Source organism: Monodelphis domestica, chromosome 4, assembly GCF_027887165.1.
Source record: "Monodelphis domestica isolate mMonDom1 chromosome 4, mMonDom1.pri, whole genome shotgun sequence".
NCBI lineage: Eukaryota > Metazoa > Chordata > Mammalia > Didelphimorphia > Didelphidae > Monodelphis > Monodelphis domestica.
In genome coordinates this window covers 309,956,185-309,978,697 of record NC_077230.1, presented here as the reverse complement: position 1 = coordinate 309,978,697, position 22,513 = coordinate 309,956,185, and the positions used below count along the sequence as shown (strand labels likewise).

At 34.9% G+C, this 22,513-nt stretch overlaps 1 protein-coding gene across 1 annotated transcript in view; it reads left to right on the top strand.

Moving 5' to 3' along the window:
- The window catches only part of SOHLH2 (spermatogenesis and oogenesis specific basic helix-loop-helix 2), a 57,864-nt gene that overhangs the window by 12,061 nt on the left and 23,290 nt on the right, over positions 1 to 22,513 (top strand). Inside the window, exons 3-9 of the mRNA XM_007495326.3 lie at positions 8,818 to 8,879; positions 8,960 to 9,064; positions 12,250 to 12,352; positions 16,151 to 16,261; positions 18,745 to 18,892; positions 19,337 to 19,428; positions 20,828 to 20,949. Of these exons, the coding sequence (XP_007495388.1) occupies positions 8,818 to 8,879; positions 8,960 to 9,064; positions 12,250 to 12,352; positions 16,151 to 16,261; positions 18,745 to 18,892; positions 19,337 to 19,428; positions 20,828 to 20,949 (743 nt within the window). The remainder of the gene's footprint in view (positions 1 to 8,817; positions 8,880 to 8,959; positions 9,065 to 12,249; positions 12,353 to 16,150; positions 16,262 to 18,744; positions 18,893 to 19,336; positions 19,429 to 20,827; positions 20,950 to 22,513) is intronic.

The following is a 22,513-nucleotide window of genomic DNA, read 5'->3' as shown; positions in this document are numbered from 1 at the left end:
TAACTTACTTTCTTGTGAAATTCCATTTTGGAAATAAAATATAAGATTTTATCCCTAATATATTTAATTTTAATAGATTCTAGTATAATATTCTAACCTGTAAATATCTTTTTTGATTCTAACTCCATCTACTGTTAGTTATCCCTTCAAACTTTGTGTCCTCCAAAAATTCAATGTCTTTTAGTAATGGATTAAAATGTTGAACAACACACAAGGACAATTATTGATCTCTAAGACTAGAGATATATTCCTTAAATAGCATAGGGTACAGATTACTGAAGTATCACCTTGGGAAATTCTGGATTTAAATCATAGTTTATGGCTACTAGTTATCTGATCTTGCATGAATCACTTTACCTACATGTCCATTTTCTCATCTATAAGATGCAGTATTTACATTTCCTATTTTATTGGGAAGAAGGCATTGTATAGACCTTGAAGTGGCATATAAACTTGTTAAGCTGATATTGACTCATTGTTGATGTGTCTTTAGAACCAGTTACTTCCCTGGTTCTTGAATCCACCTAACTATATTGTCTTCTAGAGCGCTGATGTCAAATCCAATTAGAAATAAGAGCCTGTACATAAGGATCTCAGAGGTCTACTTATTGACTTAGAAAACCACATATTAGAATTATCTCTGTATTTTTTATTTTGTTAAATATTTCCTTTTAATATTTTAATCTGGTTCAGGCCATACTTGATAGTGTTATGGGAACCATGCAGCCTGTAGACCATGTGTTTGATACCTGCTTCAGCCCCCACTACTCAATCTTGTCATAGGATTAAGATCATAGATTTAGAACTAGAAAAGACCTAGGGATTCTAAGTAGAAATAGGGGGATTAGGAAGGACAGTGAATTTGAGGTAAAAGGAGTATTCCATCTTGAATATATTATAATTCTACCAAACTCTAAGTTTCTTTTTCTTTATGATAATATGCCATATCCTATTTCCATGCCTTTGCACAGTCTATCCACCAAACCTAAAATGCAGTTTCTTTTCTCCTGTTTCTCGTTTCCTCTAAAGCTCAGTTCAAATACCATTTCCTACTTATGCCCTTTCCTGATCCCCCAGCTTTTATTGCCTTCTCCCTTCAAATATTGCCTTCTACTTATTTTGTCTTTGTGTTGTGTATACTTTTATATGTATACATTGTTTTCCTTGAAAGAATGTCAGCTCTTAGAGGACTGAGTCTTTCATTTATGTCTTTGTATTCCTTAGTGCCTAGCATCTAGCAGAGACATAGTGATTTAGCAAAATTCACACATGCAGGAAGAAGTAGGGCTAGGATTCAAACTCAGTCCTCTGATTACAAATCCAGGGTTTTTTTTCCCATTAAGACACACTCTTTGGGAGGAGAAAGTAGAAGATGATAAAGAGATGTGAAATAGGAAAGAAGGAATTTAATTTTCTCCATAAAATAGGAGTCAATGAGGGAACAAGAAGGCAGTGGAGAAGTTCTGAGGGGACAGGAGATGTAGATTAAAAATAACTTCTGTGGAGTGTATTTTAGAAATGAAGAACAAATAGGATTGTCATGCAGAAGTGAAGGGTTTCACTGAGATTTAAAAATTTACACTTGGCAAAAAACAAGCAATACTTTCTTCAGATAATGCATAAGCTGTCCCCCCCATTCCTAGAACACTCTTCTGCCTCATCTTTTCTCAGAAGCACTAATTCCCCTTCAAGCTTTAACTCTTGACTTAAAAAAAAATTAAGGCCCTTCCTAATTTTCAAAGTTACTTGTTACTACTCATCAACTCTTCCTGAAATTTTGTTTTATGTATATATTTTGAATTTGCCTGTTTGTGCACATTTCTTGATTGAATGGGAGACTTTTAGGGACTCTTGTTTAAGAGCTCATTTCTATTATCATCCTGTCTACTCCAAGGACCAGTTCTATCCTTTGTTTAATTAATACTGCATGATTGTTTATTTTTCTTTTTCTCCAGACTCTTATGGAGATTAAAATTTTTGTTTTGTCTTGATATCAGTCACCAGTCTCATCAGCCTTACCATTTTCTGGGATTTAGTGCTTCTGATGCCACTTTCTTGGGGCTTTGCTTCTCTTTTGTGTCTTCAATGACTTGGCCTTGTTTCAAATGTCATTTTAAAAATCTGAGTTGATCATTTCCATATCTTCACATTGGTGTCATTTAGTAGTTTTCTTCTTTCCATTTTATCAGAAGCTCATTCTTTGGCTGAATTCCTTCAAAACACTAGGCTGTTTGATCCTGCCTGTTCTTTCCCTGAACACTTTAAAACATATTTTCTGAAAATCTCTTTTCTTTGGGTAATGTCTAGCTTTCCTCTCCTTTAACATAAATTTTGTGTTTGAGTGATTACATATTTCTAAAATAAAATCGATCTTCTATGATCAGAGAGTTCTAACAGTGTTCAGCCTGCTCCTTACAGAAATCCCTTCATATTCAGGTTAGGATATAAAATTCATCTGCAATTGACCTACTTATAAGTTCCTCTTTTGATATTTTGTAGCCTTTTTTCTCTTTCTTCAGATTAATTTTATCTTAACATATAGGCTGTACATCCCCATATGATTTGTAGAAAATTTGAAAGTGGACAATAATTATACACCAATTAAGAGAACAAGTGGAAAAATCAAACCGCATTAATAATAAAAGTAATCAAAACATCATTTGAATTTCAGGAGAGGTATGGGGATCCTTTTTATAGTAAATGTTTACATATGGTAGTTTAAATATTTTCCATGGACACATATTAAATTTTTCCTCTTTCAAAGAGATCTTATTTAATAATATGGGCTATATAGTGGTGGTGAGGTGGGAGGGAAACAATGTATGTCCTGTGTTTGGACCTCTCAAGAAGGTAATCAGATTTATAGATATTTTTGAAAAAAATCTTGTAGATAGCAGAAGTACAAATTGATTAAATACTATGATAACTAGTATTTAAATATTTACAAAGCACTTATCCTCAGCACCTGGAGATAGAAGTATTATTATCCCTATTTTATAATTGAGGAAACTGAGGCACAGAGCACTTCATTGATTTGGCATGGATTGCATAGCTAGTAAGTGTCTGAAGCAGGTTTTAAATTCAGGACTTCCCTTAATTGAAGTCCAGTGCTTTCTTCACTGTGCCACCTGTCTGCTACTTAATTCATACATTCAATTTGAGTTTGAGATCTCTGACATAGGTCATTTTAATTTCTCTAGACTTTTATTTAGATAGATTTTACGTAGATGTAAAATTTTAGAGCTTAAAGGGAAAGGGATCATTTTATCCATTCTTTAATTTTACATATATCCTGGACAAAGGAATGATTTATCCAAGATCACGAACTAAATTTGCTGATATCATGTCTTAAATGACCAGGTACGCCCAGGAAAAGGTAGGATGGCAATTTATTCAGGCCTTAATTTCCTTCCCACACATAACTCTTAGGAAGCAATGACTTGGATTTCAGCAATGCAAGGTAGTTAGATCTAAAAATCTCCAATTAATTTAGAACACAGGCATATATCCCATAAAACCCTTTTAGGCACTGTGAAAGTTGCTTCCTGGAGACTTTGAGAGCTATAGTAGATTTTTAAATTATAAATTTAGAAATCACAAACTATCAATATGGTTCTCTTGGTCAGTTCAATGTAGAATAATTATCCAAGTTGGGAACTTAATGTCCTTAGTACTTATTTTAATGTTAAATCTTGAAGTAATAAGGAAAGCCATACTTAGTAAATTCAAAGAAACTACTAGAATTAAAACTACTTTGGTGATAAAAACCAGCTCCTGGGAGTGCTGGGAAGAGGGTATAAAGTTTGGTAGATACATGCTGTATTGAAAAGATGAATGCCTAGATTTTTTAAATTAAGGAATGTTTTTTGCCAATTAAAATATTTATATTTAAATCATCTTGAATTTAAACTTGATGAATATGTTCACCTCATCAAGAAATAAGTTCTTAGGACACATAATTTATATATTTATTTCCAGAAGGGACCACAATGCTCATCTTGCCTGGTCCCTTCATTTGACAGATGAAATAACTGAAGTCCAGACAAGCTAAGTGACTTAGCTTAAGGTAGCATGATTGGCAGTCCGGATATGAACTCAGTTCTCTGACTCCAAATGCAGCATGCCTTCCACTGTACCATGCCAGTTCTTCAATTTTTTTAATGTACGCAGCCTCTATGATTAAGGATCTATCCTAAGAAGAAAAGTAGCAAATACATTATTTGACAGAGACTGAAAAAGAATCATGAATTAAAAACAAAACAAAACAGTACTGAATACATGAACCAGGCTTTATTTTGATGCCCCTGGAAACTAGAAACACTAGTGTCTAATTTATTAATTGAGAGAGGATAAGAACAGCTGAGGTTATGAACAGATTGTTGGATTCTTGGGACTCTTATTAACTACTGAATATGTTTTTATACAAACCCATAGTCTATAGTCTATAGTCGGAAAGCTGTCTTGGTTGGCAATAAATACTGCACTAATCCATCCACATCCCAAATACAAAAGTGCTGGCTGACTCTGCTTTAAAGCTCATGATCTGAACCTGGCACATATAAAATCTATGTGTACAATTTGGTCACATTTTAGTATGAGCTCCAAGCAACTTTTGTCATGTAATTCTTTGAAAAAATACACAATGATATTTTGAAGTAAGGGAAATGAAATTTCTAGTGTAAAGTATCCTGTTGAAGAAATTTGTTAGCATTAGTTTCTCGAACTGATTTCCTAAATTGGACAACATGCCCCACCAATATGCCTTCAAATTTGCAACTCATCTCTTCACAAAAAACATGCATTAAGCATCTGCTTTTATAAGGCATTATATATACTTGACTTGGGAAATTAAGATGAATGATTTGAATTCTAAAAGCCTCAGAGAGCTTTTAGTCTAATTGGGAAGAGAAAGAAAGAGCTCAGAGTAATTATAATGTACATTAGGCTGTAATAAATGCATTAATTTCTCTTCTTTTCTCTCCATAGTTATGATTATATCTACTATATCCTATACAGTTGGTTCTGGTATAATGACATATGAATTCCTAAAAATTGAGCAATAAAATCTAAATATATTCACAGATATGTTTAAATAAACAAGCAGCATACATACATATAACTGTTATGTGATATATACTCCCTTTAAGGGAAATATCAAATATGCTATAATAAATGATGATAGTGTCAGCAATCTTAGACTACTGCTTCACTTGTGCTCTGGTACCCTTCTTGCCCCCAGGCAGGCATGGTTGAGAGAAATAGCTTCTCTGGGCTATAAATGGGAAAATGGAACAGACCTTAAAGTTCAGACCATTCCTCCTCTGCCCACAGCTTCTCCTGTGCCAGAAGATATGCAATTAAAAAAATCACTTTACCTTGGAAAAGATTTGAAGAGTTATTGTCAAATGATGTCATTTAACTTTAGAGAATGATGCATGTAGTAAACTGAGGATGCTGATAGATATTTGAAGTGGATGTCCTTAGTGAGTGGTTCAACTGTATGTGGTTTTCTATTTTCTTGCTGAGGAAATCATGTACAAATAAACTCACATCTTATTTGAGTTCTCTAATTTATCAATCACTCTGGAACAAATTCACATTTTCAAAACAAGCTTGTTAGTAGAACTGACTGTACTTGAATATTTCAGGGGGGCTTTCAGGGTTTCATTTATTTGGATACTCCATTATAGAAGTAAACTTTTTTTTAAATAGAACTATTATTTTATCAGAATAAGTCCATAAATATTATTTTACAATTACTATAGTCAAGAAAACTCATCACACAAAGACCAATCTTCTAGTGAAAAGCCTTTCCAAACTTAGCCTAGTGGTTAATTTCAAGAACTAGATCAGTTCTGTAAAATAGAACTAAATACAAAGCAGAAAATCCTTGCCCTTGAGGACCCAATATCCTTACTGCATATCAAAGAAAGGAGACAGAAGACAGAAATCCATTCATCAGGGAAATGTCATTGTGCTGCTTGGTAACACCTTTCAGACTCATCTCTCAACTGGAAGAGTCTTAACATATCCAAGATCATCTCCACACAATGATGAACCATTTAGGAGTGGAACACAGTAGCCTCATACCTTTTGAGTATTGTTATTTGGATCAAATTAGATATTTGTAAAGAATTTTGCAATGGACTTAGTGTATAATGAGTGATTAATAAAATGCTTGCTAACTCTTGTTAACCTTTTAATCAATTAGTACTAATTGTACCACATGCAATTTACCAAATGTTTATTAAGTATGTAATAGAAGTTAGATCCTGAAGAATGTAAAGATGAAAGGGAACAGCCTTGCCCTCAGAGAGCTTACTTTATGCTGCCAGGATATAGCATGAAATGTAAGGAAAGTGAATTCATTAAATGGCAGGGACCCAAGAAAGACCACAAAAAGAGATAGTTTGTCAAGGTGCATGCAGAATGTATCCTGAGACTGGAATAAGAAAGGCAGTAAACTCTAGGTGTGGGGAAAAAGGTCACCTATGCAAATGAATGGAGATTGCAGAACAATATTGAATTTCAGGGGCAGCTTTATTGGCTAATTTGACTGGAATATGCATGAAGAAAGTAATACAAAACCTCTAGTCTAGAACATATAGGGGCTATTTTATTTAGGACTTTAAGGTTGAGGAGTTTGTATTTTATGTTATGGACAATAGGAAGTTGTTAAAGTTTTTTGTGGAGGGCCAGTCAGAAAGACTTATCTTCTGGAGTTCAGATCAGGCTTTGAACACTTGCTAGCCATGTGACTGAGCAAATCACTTAATTCTGCTTCAGTTTCCTCAACTGTAAAATAAGCTAGAGAAGGAAATGGCAAACCACTCCATTATCTTTACTAAGAAACCTGAAATGATGTCATGAAAAGTCTGATATGACTGAAACAACTGAAGAGCCATAACAATAGATTTTTGAGCAGAGTATAACATAGTCAAAACTGGACCTAAGGAAAATTATCTTGACATCTCTCTAAAGGCTGAATTGGAGAGGGGACTTGAAGCAAGAAGATCACTTAGAATCCTTTTTATTCTAGCAGTGGAAGGGAGAAGAGATGCGGGCTTGACTAGTATGGTTAAGGAAGAGAAGAGGATGTATGTGAAAGATATTGGGAAAGCAGAATTGGCAAGACTTGGCAATTGATGGGATTTAGAAGTATAAGGAAAGGAAAAAGTCCTTTATAACTGCAAGGTTCTACCTCTAGTGACTAGAAAGATGGTAGTATCAACAGAAAGAGGCAAATTTGGATGAGGGGTCAGTCAGAGGGAATATATTTTAATTTGTTGCTGTTTAGTTTGAGATGCTAATAGTCAAGTAGTAGCTAGTGTGTGACCAGAGTTGGGAGAAAGATTGGGGCTAGATTTTGTGAGTTCAACTTATAGAGAAGATAATTACATATTCAGGAATGAATGAAAAACAAGAACACTCAGGAGAGAGCAGGATATCAATTTCCATTGAGGTGGAAAACTGATCAGAAGCCAACAAAGAAAACTAAAAAGAAATCTCCAAATAAGTAGAACCAGGAGAATAGTGTTATGGCAATCAAAAGAGGAAAGGGAATATGTAGGTAGTATGGTGTAATCATCAATGTTGTAAGTTGTAGTGAGGTCAAAGAGGATGAAGACTGAGAAAATTCTGTAAGACTTCCATTTTTTTCTTCTGATTTTTATAATAACTAACATTTCCATAGCACTTTAGAATTTATAAAATCTTAGCAACCATCCTGTGAGGTAGATGCTATTATATCTATTTTCATGTCATCTCTAAAGATAAGGAAAATAAGGCTGAGAAAGGTTAAATGATTTACCTAGAGTTAGTAAGCTTCTTAAATAATATTCAAACTTTGTTCTTCCTGATACAAAGACCAGTGTTATATTCACTGTGCCACACTCACCTTGCTTTTGCTCTCAGAATAGATGTTTTATGCATGTTCCCTCATGAGCATTTCTTTTCTCCTTATCTAGAGCGAATCACACTTAATCCTAAGAACTCTGCATCTCATGAAGCAGGATCCAATTTAAATTAATGCCTATGGGTTAAATATCATGTTACAAAATGTAAGGGAAAGTTTAGACTAAATGAGTGGAAACTCAGCAAATTAGATAATGTTTTTAATGGGATGCCACCTTGTAACTTTCAAGTAAATAAAATAACTAAAACCAATAAGTTTATTAAGTACCTGGAACATATATGCTTGTCATTATGCTAGGCATTCAGAATAAGAAGTAGGTTATTAATGTCTGAAAGAAGTGTTTTAGGGAGTTTTAAATTAAGGAATCATAGTTCTAGAATCATATTCCTTTCTTACTGAAAGACTGAGGAGATCATTTAGTCAAACATGGCAATATCTAAGGCTGTTAAGTGACTTACCCAGAGTCACACAGCTAGTTGATCGCATAACCAGGAGTAGAAGTCAGAGAAATGCCTTTTTCCTAGAGGTCTAATTTCTTCTTAATGAAGAAATAAAAATGTTTTGTAATAGATAAATCAATTGCATACAATTTCTTGCTGCCTAAAGTAATTTTTCTTTAAATATGATGGTTTAAAATATTTCTCCCAAAAATCTGATTTGTCATAGTGTTAAGGTCTTTTATTTTTAAATAAATAGAAGGGCAAACATGAGCATAATCTATGTCAGTTTTACCATAGTTTATAGACTAGTGGAGTCTGAACCAATGGGTTTTCATCATATTGTCATAATTTCAGATTATAGAATATCCAGGGAAAGCCATTCTAAATAACAACTAAGCTTCTAAACTTGGAATTTTGAGTGTTTATTTTGTGTCATTTTAACTTGATGTTTTTCCCCTCCAGATTTGGCAAAAAGAAAAACACACACTTGCTGTTTGTTTTTATAATCCCTGAAAATTTTGAAGGTATGTGCCACTCTGGTAGACTCTTTGCTTTCTCACCAAATGAAAACAGCTAGATCACTATTTAATCCAAAGATTCTTAGATTGCATTTCAGGCCACGGAGCAGATATTATTTTAACAGAACCATTAACAATGGAAAAAATGAGTATTGTACTAAATTATTGGAAAACCTTCTTCTCAAAAACTGGTAAGTGAAAAATGAATTTCCAGAAGTTTAAGACATGTCTTGTTATATTATGTATTTAAAATGGTATTTAGAAATAGGCATCTTATTCAACATTTCTATATACTATTTGTAGAACAATGACATTGTACACAGTATACACTCTGACAGTCAGAGAGACAGAATTTCATTTGAAGGGGCCCCAGAGGTCATCTAACCCAACTCCTTTTGTCAGATGAGCAAATGGAACCCTAGAGACCAAAGGTTCTCAAATGTTTTTTTGGTATCATGGACAAAATAGCAGTTTCAGAATAATTTTTAATGCACAAGATAAAATATGCAAAATTATGTTGAAATACAGTTATAAAAATATTTCTTGGTTAAGAACTCCTATCCCAGAAGTTAACTAGATACTCTAGATCCTAGAGTAAATTAGTGGTAGAACTGGGAACCCAGATTTCTGGTTCAAATGTGTTTTGTTCTACATTGGAATAATTCTTCATAGGCTAGCTTAAAATCAATGTTGTGAATATTGTTTGCCATAAGAGGGTAAACTGTAGTTCAGAAGTTCAGGCACTTAGGCTTTTTTTTTTTTGGTAGGGTAGAGATGCTCCCCAAATTTCCCTTTGAATAATTTTCCAGACAATTTCAGCAAATGTCTTATTTCTAGATCTCAACAGATTTGGATAGAGGTTTCTAGTTGCCACTTCATGTTCTAATGCATATCATATACAAGATTGCCTCTAATTTTATCCTAGAGAAAGAATACAGGGGGAAAAATACCACCACAAGACAGGAGCCAATAATAATCACAGCATTGTCCTCCCCCTAATGAGTCCTATTTTCTACCCTGAAGACCTTTATAGACCTGCAACTTTATGGTGCATTCCCAGTGGTTTGGAGCCCCCTTGGAAGGAAATGAATTTAGGTTATTAGAGAAACAACTCGTTTTCCATATATCTGGCACCATTTCAATAATGCATGGCAAGAGTAGAAGGTAACATCCAAATTTTGCTTTTTCACCTTATGGTTTGGTCCCTTCTTGCAGTTCCCATTTAGATCACATTCTTAATTTTCAATTCATGAACTCTAACAGATAATTTTGGATAGAACTGGGTTTCAAGAACATTTACCCACTCCTTTAAATGCATAGCCACATTGTTTCCCTTTCTGCAGCTACCAACTCTACAGCCAAAAGGTTCTATCACTGCCTCTCCATGCTGCCATTTCTGGGGTTGAAGTGGTGATGGTTTTATTACATAGGAAAGGAGGCTTTCCCACTTTTGCCTTTCTCAGGGGTCCAGGTCTGCTTTCTATTTTTTTTTTTTTTGATATCTGGTTTATGCTTAGCTGTCTCTGAATGTCTCAAATTTCCAACCCTACTTCCATTTATAAGCCCATTTATGATCCACCTCTACCACATGCAAGGCAGTGTGCTAGGTATTGGGAACACAAAGAACCTCCCTAAGTCTTTATTTTCATGTAGCATACATTCTAGGGTACAACTTAGATTGTACAATAGCCTGACATACTTCAATTATAGCTGATGCTGAGATACTCCATAGGGTGTTCATACCTATTGAAAAAGCAAAGACCTTCACTTGTAAAGTCATCAACAATGCTCTGAGGTGAAATATCTAGGCTTCTATATAACCATTTGTACATGCACACAATTTGTTCTTAGCAATTTTTACTCAACTATTCCTTAGTTTTAAAAATAAGCATTTATATAGCATCCATTATATACCACACACTGTGTTAAGTGTATTATAAATATGCCATCTGATCCTCACAACAAACCTTTGAGGAAAATGCTTTTCGGTTAAGAAAATTGAGACAAATAGAAATTAAGTGACTTAACCCAGAGTCACATATCTTAGTAAGTATCAAAAACCAAATTTTAACTCAAGGTTTTATGACTTTGGGCCCAGTGCTCTATGCATTTGTACCATCTAACTGCCAAAATGCAATGCATCATGCTTTGTCAGTATAATTCCATATGAGTAAACATAAAATGTAGTCCCATTAATATTCAGTATTTATATATCTTATGATTTTCAGAACACCTTCATAAACAGTGCCTCATTTCACTATTTTAAAAGTCAATAAGTTAACTGTTATCTTCATTATATATTTAAAGAAATTTGAATTTCCCAAAAGTTAACCAGTTAGTGAAAAATTTGGTTAGAATTCAGATTTCCTGACTCCACTCACTGCCCTGAAAATCTTATCTAAACAACTTAAGTGGATTAGTTTTATTTGCCTTTTCAATTTGCATGAAAGTCAACTTCCAACCTTCATCTCTGCTAGAATTATTGATCATCAGTGATACAGATTTTTCTCAGTCTATGGTACTTAAGTTACGAAAACCTTCTAAGCAAAGGTGGCATTTGCATCTTTTTTTGAAGAGTCACAGAAAGAGGGCTAGAAGAAACTGCTCTAATGATTTCATCTGTAAGGTAGTTTCCAGATAACATTTAATTGGCTACCTGGTCCTTTTAATATTTCGGTGCATAATTATAGAATCTATTTTGGTAATGTTCCAGGGTCTTACAACCTTCCCAGGCTCCGATCTCTTCTTAGAAATGGCTAACCACTGTGACCAAAAGCCCCTTCTAGAAGACTATTCTCTTAGCCTTTCTTTAGTGGAAATAGAACAGCTGCTTTCTAGCACCTGTCCAATGCCTTTTAACATTTATAACATGCTCTTCTATGCTGCCAGTTGATCTCATCTTTTCTCTTGGGTTAGGCAGCTGCAGTGAATCTTTTAGATGTCATATTTGGGTGGTGCAGCTGTCCAGTGCACTCATGCACATTTCGATTCTCTCAAGGCACTTACCTGAAAACCAGAGCTTGATTTTTTTTCTGGGTATATTACTCATTTGAGTATGCCACAACTTCAGCTGTCATAGGGTTACTCTAGATAGAACCTAGTTGGAAGAAAGCCAGATGTATCATGTTGTATCCTGTTTGTTTTTCTCTGTATGCCTTGTATTTTTTATGCTCTATTCAGCCAATTCATTTAAACGTTCTTGTAGAAATACATTTGTAAGCTCCTTTTGATTTAAAAAGCATTAAATTGTTAAGATCTATTGAATGAAAAGTGACAGCTGCATTCCAGATCAGAATTTCTGCATTTGATTAGTAGCTATTCTTTCAGTGTTTTCAGAATTAAAAAAGAGCTGATATTGTTCTCTTTTAAATTTCAGCTCAGATTGAAAATGTAATCAGAAGAGAAGGCTTCAGACCATCCCAACAGAGATCTTTTAATGAAACCCCAAGAGATGGTTCCACTGATCTAGACCCTCACAGGTTAGTTTCTTATGCTTTAAAAAATTATGATTTGGACACTATTTGCATACTTAACAAAATGTATGGAATACTTGCAGTATGTATAGTACTCTATTGGGAGTCAGAGGAGCTAGATTAAAATCTAGCTAAAATAGGATAAATCAATTCCTCTGGGGCTATTTCATCATCAGTAAAATGAAAGGGTTGAGACTGTGATTCTAAATTGAATGTATGTTCAGTATAAGCCAAGAGTGTGTTAAAAGTGAAATTTTTTTACATAATATGAAACTGTATTACTAGAAACTTAATGTCCAGACTAATGAAAGTAATAGTCACCACTGTATTCTAAAATAGTTAGGTATCGTCTGGAGTGTTTGACTGAGTCCCTGGCATTGGAACTACATTTTTAAAAACCATACGTCATCTAAAGGCTGATGACTAGGATGGTGAGGAAATCATGGAATATGAGAAACCACTGAAGGAACCAAAGGAACTCGGGGAAAAGAGGACTTCAGGGGTGTGGAATATGATAACTGTCTTCAAATGTTTGAAATACTATCATGTGGAATAGGGATGAGATTGGTTCTTTTACCTCTAGAGGCTAGTGGCAAACCTGATCAATTAAAGATATAGAAATCAGATTTCACATCTATTCTAGGAAGAAATTCCTCAAGGAACAAAAAAAAGAAAGAAAGAAAGAAACAGGCTGCCTAATGAGTTAGCCAGCCTTTCAGAGGCTAGATGACCACTTTTCTAAGATGATTAGCAAAAACAACATGACTTATACTTCATATTTCTCTGGTGCCTTATTGTTATTAAAACATCATTATTTGCCTAATCTCATTTCAGTTAATCAGTAAGTACTTATTAAGCACTTACTGTATTTCATGCTTCATGCTAAACACAATGAGAACAGAGACAAAAATGCAACAGGGGAGTTTGAATTTAAATGGATCATAACATGTTCACATAGAAATTTATACAAAATATCATACAAGATCGTTTTGGGAAGAGATGCACATGCTTCTGAGGGAACTAGAAAAGACTTCCTTGAAAATATGGTGTATGAGCAGAATTTTGAAGGGGCTTTTGAGCAACAGAGATGAAGAGGGGAGTGTATTCCAGGCATGACAGACCATTAGGACAAATACATGGAAGCAAGGCAGAAGATGGAAAACACTAAATAGATCTTTATGGTTGGATTATAAAGTGCAGGAAGGCAAGTAAAGTATAAGAAGCTTGAAGAGGAGGTAGGAGGGGGCTACAGCTTTAACTGTCAAAGAGGAGTTTCTATTTGATCCTAAAAGCAATAAGTAACAGTTTACTGAGTGGGAGGGGTAACATAATCAAATCTGGGCTTTAGGAAAATTACTTTAATAGCTCTTTGGAGGATGGTGAAGACTTTAAACAAAGAGACCAAATAGGAGGCTATTGCAATTGTCTAGGCAAGAGGTGATGAGGACCTAAACTAGAGTAAAGCTAACTTTGTAGAACAGGGAGGGTGATTAATGCAGGAGATGTTTTAGAGACAGAAGATTTAGTGAATGATTTAATAGGTGGGGAGAGTCACAAGTGAAGGATCACTCTGAGGTCAAGAACCTAGTTGACTAGAAGGATGACTTGCCCTTGACTACAAGGAAGCTACATGGTGCAGCAGATTGGTGCAGCATTGGATCTTGAATAAGGAAGACCTGAATTTAAATCTGGCCTCAGACTCTTACTAGCTGTGTGACCAAGGGCAAGTCATGTAATTTTTCTTGACCTCAGTTTCCTCAACTGTAAAATTGGGATAATAATTATACCTGTATCCTAGGACTGTTGCAAAGATCATTGGAAAACATTTAGCAGAGTTCCTGGCATATGATAGATCCTTAATAAATGCTCAATCCCTTTCTTTTTCCCTAATAGGGATGTTTTGAATTGGGGAAGGTTGGGGAAGGGAAAAGAAAATTAGTTTTCTTTTGGATGTGTTGAGATGATGTGAAATTGGGACTTGGGAGAATGATTAGTACTGGATAGGATTTGTATGCATAGGGATAATTGCTTCCATGGAATTTGATGAGGTCACTAAGGGCAGAAAGAAAAGTGAAGGGGGCCCAGAATAGTCTTGGGGTATATCCACAGTTGAGACCAATAATCATCAAAATAGAGAAGGAACAGTTCATCAGAGAGAGAGAGGTAAAAACTATGAGGACAGTGTTGCCAAAACACAGAGTAGAGGAGATGAAGAGGAGCAAGGTCAAAGGCACCAGAGAAATCAAAGGAAGAGAATTGAGGAAAGACCATTAGATTTTATTCTTTTAAAAACTTATGCACATAAAAACCAAAAAAGAAAACTTCAAACAAATTCTGAGCATTTCCATTTGCATTGCAGAACACAGAAAGAGGGCTCTTATGAAATGGTGAATCTGTGAAATATCCAATTTCCTACTACTTAATTCATATATATGTCTGTTATATATTTTATATATGTATGTAATTTATATATAATATTAACATATATATTCCATATGTTACTTGCAAAACAGTCCTGCTTATCTGATTCTTTCTAGTCTGTTTTTAGCATTTTAAAAATATTTCAGTGGCTCTTTTTTGGGGATCCCTATTTTTCAGTCCTTTTCTCCCCCATAACTCATTCCTATTTAAATACCAAGATAAAGGTAAGGGTAGGAGTGAAACCTCTAACTATTAAGCTTAGTCAAGCAAAACATACAGTAGCCATCTACAAAAATCTGTTTCCTTTTCCACTGCTTGAGTTGGTCACTTCGATATCAGTGTTTATCTTAAGTCATCTGAAGGCATGACTGGTCATTATGTTGAGCAGAATCTTTCAAAGTTGTTTTTCTTGACAGTGTTGCCATCTTTGTATATAATGTTCTGATTCTTACTTCAATCTACATCAGCCACAAGCAGCTAAAACTTAGTCCAAAACCCAGAAACCCCAGCTTCTTCTCCATCACTCTGTCAGAAGCCAAAAAAGCCTCTCAGCCTAGGTCTGAAGTAAGTCCAGCCCAGTTCAGCTGCTGGCTTGGCTCCAACTGTTTTTCCCAGGAACATTCCAAAGGAACTGTCACTTAACTGACAGCTCTTCTGTCCTCAGCTTTCTGTCCTTTAATTGGGGAATGGCTGAACAAATTGTATATGTTGGTGATGGAATACTATTGTGCTCAAAGGAATAATAAAGGGAAGGAATTCCATGGAGACTGGAATGACCTCCAGGAAGTGATGCAGAGCGAAAAGAACAGAACCAGGAAAACATTGTACACAGAGACTGACACATTGTGATACAATCAAACGAAATGTACTTCTCCATTAGTGACAATGCAATGATCCTGCAGGGATCAAGAAGAAAAAAACACTACCCACAAGCAGAGGACAAATGGTGGGAGTAAAAACACTGAGGAAAGGCAACAGCTTGACTACAGGGGTGGAGGGGATATATATGATTGAGGAAAGACTCTAAATGAACACCCTAATGCAAAAACTAATAACATGGAAATGAGTGTGTATTGGGGACACATGTGATACCCAGAGGAATCACACTTCGCCAATGGGAGGAATGGTGGGGAGGGGTGGAGAGGAAAAGAAAATGATCTTTGTTTCTAATGAATAATGTTTGAAAATGGCCAAATAAAATAATGTTTAAAAGGAAAAAAAAGAAATATATAAGTAGAAAACTTCTGGTGAACTAAATATTACATGATTCATAATGTATAATATTGAACAGGATATTATGAAGTGTCCTTTGAGAATTGTATTGGTTTGCTAGGCTATTTACTTATGCCTTTGACCTTTTTTATGTTTTTCTTTTGTTTCTAGTTCCACTTCATTAGGAGACAGTCCTGGAGTTGGACAAAAAGCTTCATTATCTGATTCCAGGAAAAGCAAAAAGATTTCTCTTCTTCATTCAAGCAAAGAAAAGCTAAGGAGGTGAATTTACATGTAATTATTTGTAGCACTGTTCCCTTTGTAGTGGGATTTAAATTTATGTTGTTCATAATTCAATTGATAGTACTGTAAAAAAAAGAGTCAATGTGAAAACTAGTCACTATGGTTAATAATGAGAGGCCTAATGTGTGATAGACTAAAAGGTGTTCATTCAGTGGCATCGTTTAAGGACCAGAAAATCTGTTTGCTGAGTTGTAAAGGAATTCTAACTGCTTTCTCCATCTTTCCTGCCCTACCCCCAAAAAGTTGTAGAGGAAGCAACCAGTTAACACTGTCTTGCCACAGAATAAAACTGTCCATTCCCAAAGTAACAAGATAAAGTTGATTGGCATTGATAAAATCCTAATTCTGATCCCAAAAAAATATTCTTGGTAAAAAATTTCATTTGTATACATGTACTTGCATAAAAAGTCAAGTCAAGGCAGTGACCATTTAAGTGTCTAATATATTCCACATTAAGTAGTAAGGTTATAAGAAGGATCTTTTCTCTTTAAAACCTGGTCTCAAAGATCCCACAGTATAATGGGGGACACAACATGCAAATACAAACAAGATACATACAAAATAAATTAGAGATAATCACAGAAAGAAAGCACTTGGCTTAAGGGGAGGTCAAGAAAGACTTCTAGTAGAAGGTGAGATTTTAGCTGTGTCTTAGAGTCACAGAAACCAGGATGCAGAGAAGAGATTCATAATATGCTCACTGCAAAAATCTCTTTCACATTAAGGCCATTATCCCTTTTCTTGACATAAATTCTTGAAATGATGTTTTGTGGAGTTTTTTAGTCAATGAGTCTATAATCTTTGTGGCAAAGATAGATGAAACAAGGATAAAAATATTAGACCAAACTATTGAAGTATGTAATATTTTTCAAAGTTTCATTCACATAAGAGTGAATGTAATGGGGTTAGCATCATAGTGAATTTTATCTTTCTTCCTCCATACATGAAAGTAATTCCAATATTGACCAAACTATAGTGTTTCAAAAAAGATGGAAGAAGGATCATGAGCCCATATCAGGTGATCAGAGAGCCACAATAGTATTTGTTTCCAGAAGTTTGTATGTTCCCAAGAAAGACATAATTGACTGATTTAAACCCAAACCACTTTGAATCCTCCTACAGTTCTTCTCTGTTGAAAATAAATTGTAAACAGACTCACTGTTCCTTGATCTTGGTCTGATTTAGGTCAGAATCAGGCTGATATATATATGTAAAAAAAAAATATATATATATATAATTGAGCGATAGACATTTGTTTATGCTTTTTGTCACACTATTTTTTTTGTTCCACATATTTTTCTAAACACAAAAAGGAAGAATTTTTCCATGATAGAAGTTAGTGTATTTTTATTAGTAGTGAACTGTTTTAATGTTTCAAATAAGATCAACCATCAATAGCCTCTAAAAGAACTTAAGTAACACTCCTCATTGTTACTAAGATCTGATTGTAATGAGTTCTTTTTCTTTGTAAAATATATTTTTGTATTTAATTAATCAGCAAGAACTTAGTTAAGCACCCACAATGTACCAAATACTTTGCTATGTACTGGGGAGAAAAGAAAAAAATATTCTAAAGGAGTGTAGATTTCCTTTACAACTTCTAGTCAAATTCTTACCAATTTAGTCTAATGTCTACTTGAAATCAGGCCAGCAGGCTCTTATAGTTTGAATGATTCATTCTAATTAAAAGAACCAGCCTTTTCCCTTACATTAAAAAAAGTTAATTAAATATGTATTACAAAGGATAATAGGTGAGTTCTTGGGTCTCTTGTATCATTTCAAGAATTTATGTCATGAAAAGGGATAATGGGAAGATCACTGGACTTGGAATTAGAACTGAGTTTTAATCTTGCTTTCAGGCATAATTATATGACTTTGAGCAAATCTTTTAACCTCTCTGAGCCTTTTTCATATCCATAAAATGGGGATGATAATAGTTGTATCACTTTTTTCAGTGTTGTGAGGAAAACACAACAGCCAGCAAAGTTCTGAATAAATGTGGGGTATTCATATCACCATTGGTATTTGCCATCTGTGCTTTTGTCTGTTCATCCATCTTGAAGGAGAATTTTACTAATTTCTGTAAATGACAGAGTGAGAATGTCTTCTTCCTGACTATCTGAACATAATACTACTATGTTACAACCCTTTCCCTTAAATTCAGACTTTGTTGCATAATCCCAGGATGTAACAGGGATGGAGCAAGTATAGCAATGGGTTATCATGTATCACCCAGTATTTAATTCTTGAAACAACCAGTTTCCTGTCTTCCTTTTAAAGTAATAGGAAAGATATAGTACAAATGACTAAGAAGGCTTTTGGCTCCCAGTGAAATACAGATTATCCCAATGCACCTGTATTGGAGGAAAAATTCACTCCCCTTGGTGTCCTAAAGATTGGGTGATTTGTGTTTTTCCAAGAGTGGGTAGGTTGATTTACTTACGTTTAGTATTTTTGAGCAGAGAACGAATCAAAGAATGCTGTGAGCAGCTGCGAACACTCTTGCCATATATAAAGGGGAGGAAGAATGATGCTGCTTCAGTTCTTGAGGCAACAGTTGATTATGTGAAGTGTATCCGAGAGAGAATCCCTCCAGCTATCATGGTTCAGGTACTTTCTATATTCTCTTGAGTTCTGCCCTGTACAGGACCTTTAGGTATTCTATATATGTGTATTCTTTCCACTAATAGAGATCATAACCTTATCCTTGCCACAGTATGAAGTGTCCATGAATTGCTGTTGTGGTAAAAACAAAACAAAACAAAACAGAAAACTAAATTCCCTAGCAACAAGCCCTGTGGGGATGAACTTCCTAACTTAGCTCTCCTAGTCTTTGGATAACAGCATATAAGATGAACAGCCATATCTTTACTCAGAACTTTCCCGGAATGACTAGACCTGTCTGAACTGTGATTACCTCCACATCAAAGTGAGACATCAAAAGAGGGCTTTAGTAGAAACAATCCCATTTATAGAGAGGCTAAAAAACAAAATCATCAAAAAAAATTCTATTTAGCTATTTGGAAATTTGCATTTACCTTTTTTTATTTTTAGATAACAAAGGTGCTTCAAAGCAACAGGAGGTTTTGTAAAAGGCAACCGGTAGCCAGCCAGCCATTCCTCCCAAGTACTGTCATGACACAAAGGTAGGAAATCAGTCTTGAGTTCTTATGACATTCAGATTTTTGCCATTAACTTCCAAATCTTGGCATAGGCCAAGTAGTACACCTTCATACAGTTAAATTTAAAAATGATTCATTAAGAAAAAATACTCTTCCTTTTCTTAATAAGTGAGGAATTTTTGCTATTTTGGTCCTTGTAATGTACACTTTTGTGAAATGATAAAGACATGCAGTGCTTTAGATCAATACAATGTGCTTTAGTACTCCATTAATTGTAACTAAAAGGAAGATCCTGTAAGCACTTTGAGTATGACACCCTGATGTTCTTTCAGGTGACAATGCATTATGGACATTATTTTTTTTATAAACCCTTACCTTCCGTCTTGGAGTCAATACTGTGTATTGGTTCTAAGGCAGAAGAGTGGTATGGGCTAGGCAATGGGGGTTAAGTGACTTGCCCAGGATCACACAGCTGGGAAATGCCTGAGGCCAGATTTGAACCTAGGACCTCCCATCTCCAGGCCTGGCTCTCAATCCACTGAGCCACCCAGCTGCCCTCCCACCCCCCATGGACATTATGAACACTATCATGAATTGGGTTAGGTCAAGTCTCTGCAACATCTCCTTTCAGTTAGGAATTCCTAGGCAGGAACTTCAGGTATCCTTTCCATATCTTGGGGGACATGGGGATAGCACTTCTGCAATCCAGAAAATCCATGTAAAATTTTCTGGCCCTCCCTTCATATCTGAGAAGTCTGAATTTTTTTATTTTTCTTTGATGTAGTGTTTACAGTACCTTATTGTAAAATCTCAGTTAAGTATTTGGTCATAGGCTATATGTAGGTTAATGTTAAGAGGGCTCTACATTTCTAGATTTTGGGTACTGTCTGCTGGCTTTTGCATATTTTCACACTTTAATTGTTTACTGATTATAACTTTTAAAAATTGTGTGCTCTACATATATTTTATGCATTTCTGAGTTTCTAAACTTTTTTCTGTATCATGTGATGGTCTTCATATGTCATATGCAGCTTCCTCAAAACTCCCCCCTCCCAATTCCCATTTAATTTCTTATGCCAACCTACAATATAGTAAAACTTTGGTGGAGCAACTGCAGTGTGGAAGTGATACCTGTATTTACTAGCATATGAAATGGCACAGAAAGTTTACATGTATAAATTTATTGGAATAAAGAATTAAAACAAAATTATCCTGTATTTCCAAGGTAGCCAGTATAGGTTTAAGTTGAAGTGAACAACATCCCCAAAAGACTAGAAGTCCCGTTCAACTTTATGTGACAATGCAGATTTCATTTTTACTGAACTCATGGTAAAACTAAGTAGAGAGTTTAATAAAGATGTTTTTCTTAAATAAAAAAAGTATTTAAGATTTCTTCCTCTTTCCTCCCTCTTTCACTTTTAAGGGAAGGTAATGAGGTGACAAGTATGCAGTCACCTGTGAAAGAGATCAGATTCCTGGCTAATAAGTGCTTGAATGTGTATTCTCTTCCTGCTTCAGAGTGCCCATTGGATGAAGCTTTAAAAGGTGATGGTTGATGTCTCCTCAACTTCTTACAAAAGTGTGTATTGATATATATATAGCTTAGCCTATTTTTATGTACATCTCCTGCAAATTACTTATTTTAAAATCGTAATTTTTTAGTTTGTCTCTTTGAAGGAATGAACAAGTATTGATAAAGCACTATATGCCAGACATTTTTTCAACCTTTAGAAATACAAACAAAAACAGTACCAACCTCCCCTGTAGATTATATTCTAAAAGGGGAAGACTACATATATGTGTGTGTGTGTGTATATATATATATGTATTTGTATGTATATCTACATATATAAATGGTAGCTACAGAATATTGCTATGGTTTGAGAAATACGGGAATGGAGATTGAGGCCATAGAGAGATTGATTGACATGCTCTTTTCAAAAGCAGTGTTTAATTAGTGCTTCCCAGAGAAAGAGGTGGAAAATGTATGTGCTTGCTGGGAAGTTGGGGGAGAAATTGAGGTAAGAAAAGGGAGTAAATGACTAACACATAATCAGGTGAGTGGGGATGTATAAATATGGTACACACTAATCAGCAATATAACTCTGGGATGGGAGCTGGAGGTCAGAGTCCTCTGGTATTTTAATTATATATTCTAATAAATTATGGTTAAGCTGGTCATGAATCCCAGAGTGTTAATTTTGATTGAAGATAATAACTAGGCTTATTATTTATAAGTATCTAAAGATTTGGAAGGAAGAGTCAGATTTTCAAGAAACTTGGAAATTAGGCAGAAGAATTTTTATTTGATGCAAGAGAAAGTAGCAAGTTATTTGAAGTCTGAGGAGAGGAATAATAGGACAAAAGTTTGGCACTCAGCAGCATTCATTAAGTACTTACCATGTTCCAGGCTCTACTAAATGCTGGAAGATACCAAAAAACAAAAACAAAAACAGTTGCCACTTACTCTTAGTCTAATAGGTAGGAGGGAAAAGCATACAAACAACTGTGTATTAATAAAATATATAAAAGTAATCAACAAAAGCAGATCATCAACAGAAAGCAAAGGCATTAAGGGAAGCAATGTTTCAATAATAGACTGTCATGAATATACAAAATTAACTAGAAAAGGAAGAAACCAGAAATAGGGAAATCCACTGGAAAGATATATTACAGGATGATGGATTTGAGTTTCAAAGAAGGAATTAAGGGAAAAACTTTACTGTCTTCATCTGTTTGGGGTAGGATTTATGCTACTCTGTCTCCAGGCTTATAAAACATTTTTCTGAGTGTCTACTAGTCTAAACCAATCTCAGCTAACTGACTGAAAAAGTCTCTTTGGGGAGAAATCACTGTAAATAGCTTTATAAAGCATTCTATGACACAAAATACTTTTATAAGCCAACTCTGCCTCTACCTTTCCCTAAGTCTACGTGCCATTTTAATGTAGAAATTCTTATCTCCTACCACTCCCCAACACAGATCTTCCTCTCCAGTCAAATAATTTATCTTCATAGTTCTTGTATAACCCACATAGTCCTCCCTGCTTGCTTTTTGCTCATGTTGTTCTCACATATGGAATGCCTCCATTTCTCAATTTTTCCAAATT